A 5,000-nucleotide genomic window follows, 5' to 3' on the forward strand; every position below is an offset into this window, starting at 1 on the left:
TCGGGAAAAAATTGCCCCCCCCCCCTTTTCTCCCCAATTATATCCGGCCAATTACCCCACTCTCCCGAGCCATCTCGGTGGCTGCTCCGCCCCCCTCTGCCGATCCGGGGAGGGCTGCAGACTACCACACGCCTCCTCCCATACAATGTGGAGTCGCCAGCTGCTTCTTTTCACCTGACAGTGAGGAGTTTCACCAGGGGGACATGGCGCATGGGAGGATCACGCTATTCCCCCCAGTTCCCCCCCTCAAATAGGTGCCCTGACTGACCAGAGGAGGCGCTAGTGCAGCGACCAGGACACATACCCACATCTGGCTTCCAACCCACAGACACGGCCAATTGTGTCTGTAGGGACGCCTGACCAAGCCGGAGGTAACATGGGGATTCGAACCAGCGATCCCCGTGTTGGTAGGCGACGGAATAGACCGCTACTCTACCCGGACGCCCGCGTGATTTCAAATTCTCTAGTCAAAGTGGCACATGAGACACTTGGTTTCGTTGTCTGAAGCGGCAAGTCGGAAAATCGATGAAGAAATAAGAGACGAGATGTAGAAAATGAAACGGCTCTAACGTCTTTCTTTTTGTTTCTCTTCTCTCTTTCCGTCTTCCTCCCACTCTTTTCTACCCCCCATCCTCTTCCTCCCCCAGTTCAATCGCTGTATCACCTCCCAGCTGATCAAGTGGTTCAGTAACTTCCGTGAGTTCTACTACATCCAAATGGAGAAGTTCGCCCGGCAGGCCATCAACGAGGGGACGACCGGGTGCCGAGGAGCTGGCGGTGGGCCGCGACGCCGAGCTCTTCAGGGCGCTCAACATGCACTACAACAAGGCCAACGACTTTGAGGTACCGGAGAGAGAGAGAGAGAGAGAGAGAGAGAAGAGAGAGAGAGAGAGAGAGGAGAGAGAGAGAGAGAGAGAGAGAGAGAGAGAGAGAGAGAGAGAGAATGCTACGCTGGTGAATGAGTGTCTCAGGCTGAGTCGGTGTCAGCGTGTTGTGTGTGAAGTATTAGATAAGCTTTGTGTCTATCTATCTATCTATCTATCTATCTATCTATCTATCTATCTATCTATCTATCCATCCATCCATCTATCTAGCTACCCATCCATCCATCTATCTACCCATCCAGCTATCTGTCTATCTGTCCAGCCAGCCATCCATCTATCTAGCTACCCATCCATCCATCTATCTACCCATCCAGCTATCTATCTATCTATCTATCCAGCCATCCATCCATCCATTTACCTAGCTACCCATCCATCCATCTATCTAGGTAACTACCCTCCATCCATCCATCCGGTGCTAGGTGGCATCCAGACATGTTATTTTTAGAGCCAGAAGATGAACATTTTATTTCCCCTTCGCATCTTCTTGTTTTACTTCTGGTTAAAATCAAAGTCTACAGTCACTTCATTGAATTTAATACATCCAGGGAAATGGATTTGTCACACATTTATTCTTTTTTTCTGATAAGTTTATCATATCCACCATTAAGGACATTTTTTGGATGCTCGAGGGCTCTGTCTTCATGAGGTGAATTGTGCTCATTTCACTTTTAAAATTAATTGGATTAATATGGGGTTAGCCAAACACAGCAGCACAACACGTGTACACACACACACACGCACACACACACACACACACACACACACACAGCTGTATACAGCACTCCTCTAATCAGTCAGCTGAGGTGCAACAGTCACCTCCTGATTCTGCTGAGGTGTGAGTGTGTGTGTGTGTGTGTGTGTGTGTTAAGGTGTTTGTGTGTGAAGGTGTGCATGTTTGTGTTTGATGAGGCGAGAGAGGACGATGCTCGAGGCACTGGTGTCCTTGTCAAAACCATTTGCAGAAGTCACGTTCCCTTTCTCTCTCCTCCTCTCTCTCTCTCTCCATCTCTTATATCTGTCTCTCACCCCGTCTCTTTCTCCCTCCTCCTCTCTCTCTATCTCTCCAATCTGTCTCTCACCCCATCTCCCCCCCCCCCACCCTCTCCATCTCTTACGTCTGTCTCTCGCCCCGTCTCTTTCGCAGTGCTGGTCAGGACCTTGGGGCCCTTAAACTATTCTACATAACATCAGCAGCATTTAGATAACCATTAGTGCATACTTGACTGGTGCAAACACACACACACACACACACACACACACACACACACACACCACACACACACACACACACACACACACACACAAAAATAGCTTTTTTTGCTTAGGGAAAGGAAGACACCAAAGCAGGAGGTTAAGTGTTAAGTGCATAAAGCAAAGACTTGCAAACCCACGGCATACACACACGCACACACAGATACACACACACACACACACACACAGATATACACACAGATATACACACACACACACACACACTCAGGTATTTGTTTTCTAAGTAGCCCGGCTTGAAAGAAGGATGCGAATACTTGGCTTTGCATAACCAGAGTCAGGTAGCCTTCACAGGTGTACATGTTTGCATGCACACACATGCAAATGGCACCGAGGAATGTGTGTGTGTGTGTGTGTGTGTGTGTGTGTGTGTGTGTGTGTGTGTGTGTGTGTGTGTGTGTGTGTGTGTGTGTCCTTTACGTGATAGCCCCACTGCAAAGGAAGCTAAATTTTCTTCCCCCTATGTCCTCCCTCCATCTCCTCCGTTCTCTCATCTGCCCTAGGGGGGACATTGCTAGCTGGGGACTCTCTCTCTCTCTCTCTCTCTCTCTCTCTCTCTCTCTCTCTCTCTCTCTCTCTCTCTCTCTCTCTCTCTCTCCTTCTCCTACCTTCCTTCGCTTCGCTCTCTGTCAAACTCACAGGCATGAAACTGGAACCGTGGCCGAATCAGCAAGTCTGCAACGGGCACACACGCTTATAGGCGTGCGTGCCCATGCACACACACACATACAAACACAAATTGCAAGTCTTCTCCTTTTGCCAAATTTAGCATCATCAGAGTTCCACCTTGGTTTGTCCCCCAACACACACACACACACACACACACACACACACACACACACACACACACACACACACACACACACACACACACACACACACACACACCTCCCCTTTCTCACTCTCTCCTTCTCTTCTCCTCTCCTGCGGGATCTGTCCTCTGTTCCGCTCTCCTTTGACAGTTATCTCCTCCATCAATAAGCACCCACGTCCCCCGCTTTGGTCTCCTCCTTTTCTCCTCTCGTCTACCTCTGTCCTCCCCTTGTCCCTTTTTCATTTTGCTCCACGCTTTCCTTCCTCTACCTCGCACGACCCTCCTCCTCCTCCTCCCCCATTCCACTCCTTTCCTCTGCTCTCCTCTCCTGCACAGCTCCTTGTCCCCTCCCTTCTCTCTCACTCCTCTCCTTCTCGTCCTCTCTAGTTTTCTCTCCCACCTCTCTTATCTCCTCCCTCCCTTTTCTCCAGCGTCTTCTTCTTCCTCCCCTGTGTTTTCTCTCTCTAGCCCGCTCTCTGCTTTTCTTGAAACTTTATCGAAACACTTCTTTCTCACGCTCTATTGACTCCTTTATCGCTCCTCCGGTTCAGGTTTTCAGACCAACGCAGGAGAGCTGGTTGTCATTCCGGTTGTCATTCCGTTTGTGGGGGTGACACATTCTGGGTGGTTCCCTGCTTCAAAAACTATGACATCACTGTGTGTGTGTGTGTGTGTGTGTGTGTGTGTGTGTGTGTGTGTCCTCCACCTTGGCGTAAACAGACCTCAGTAGTTACTGTAGCGTCATTAATTTGCCCCTCTCCTCTCCAGCCATTTCTTTCAGCTCCGCCTTCTTCCATGTTCTCTCAGTTCACCGCTCTCTCCCCCTCTTTCTCCTGTCCTTCTCTTCCGCTACTCCCCTGAAACTATTTCGGCCTAACTGCAGCTCTGCCCGCCGTTTAATGAGGAAGAGTGTGAGAAGAGGGGTGTGTGTGTGTGTGTGTGTGTGTGGTGAGGACCATCTCTTGTTCTTAAAAGAAGAAAGTGAGAGCGAGCAAGAGAGAGAGAGAGAGAGAGAGAGAGAGAGAGAGAGAGAGAGAGAGAGCGAGAGAGAGCGAGAGAGAGAGTCATTTGCGTTGCCAGGATATTTGGGGGAAGGTGTTGCCTCCCACTCTCTGCCAAGAGGAAGAGAAGTGTTGCTTTTTTTCGCAGCCCTTTTTCCAGATTGGGGAGTACAGGCAGCCATTCCACTGGTTCTACGCAGTTAGGAGTGCAACATTCAGCATGGTGTTCTGTGTGTGTGTGTTTATGTGTACATGACAGAGAACGAGAAAGGGAGCGAGAGAGAGAAAGAAAGCCAAAGAGAGAGAGAGAGAGAGAGAGAGAGAGAGAGAGAGAGAGAGAGAGAGAGAGAGAGAGAAGAGGAAAAATGTAAAAAGTTTTTGGTGCCACACTTAAAAGTTTTGCAACACGCACACAGTTATTATATAGTATGTGTAGAGGATAACAGAATAGAGGGGGACCAGTTTGTGCATGTGTGTGTGTGTGCATGCATGTGTGTGTGTATGCATGAGTGTGTGTGTGTGTGTGTGTGTGTGTGTGTGTGTGTGTGTGTGTGTGTGTGTGTGTGTGTGTGTGTGTGGCGACTGCAGAGGGACAATGAGACTTTTTTATGAATCCTTCCGGAGGACGTTCTCATCTTTCCAGTTCAAGGATTCTCGCCGTCTCTGTCAGCACCAAATGACAGCACAGCTGTGCTTCACACACACACACACACAGCCACACACACAGCCACACACACAGCCACACAAAGACCCATAGATACTCACTTGTGTCATCTGAAAGACTTAAGGCACCCTTTGAAAGGGGTTGAAGGCTAGGTGTGGCTGCAACCAAAAGCTTTCCTTTAGACTTTGGAGGGTAACACAATTATTGGTAGACACACACACACACACACACACACACACACACACACACACACACACACACACACACATATATATATATATATATGCACACACACACATATGTATATGTGTATATATGTATAAATACATATATGTATGTTATGTGTGTATTATATATTATATATACAT

General features: G+C 48.6%; 1 protein-coding gene across 1 annotated transcript in view; it reads left to right on the forward strand.

Annotated features, from left to right (window-relative positions):
- The window catches only part of prox1a (prospero homeobox 1a), a 40,915-nt gene that overhangs the window by 20,141 nt on the left and 15,774 nt on the right, over window positions 1-5,000 (forward strand). The window contains 2 exon segments of the mRNA XM_056301424.1: window positions 648-758; window positions 760-843. Coding sequence (XP_056157399.1) covers window positions 648-758; window positions 760-843 — 195 coding nt within the window.

This window comes from Lampris incognitus, chromosome 21 (genome assembly GCF_029633865.1).
Source record: "Lampris incognitus isolate fLamInc1 chromosome 21, fLamInc1.hap2, whole genome shotgun sequence".
NCBI lineage: Eukaryota > Metazoa > Chordata > Actinopteri > Lampriformes > Lampridae > Lampris > Lampris incognitus.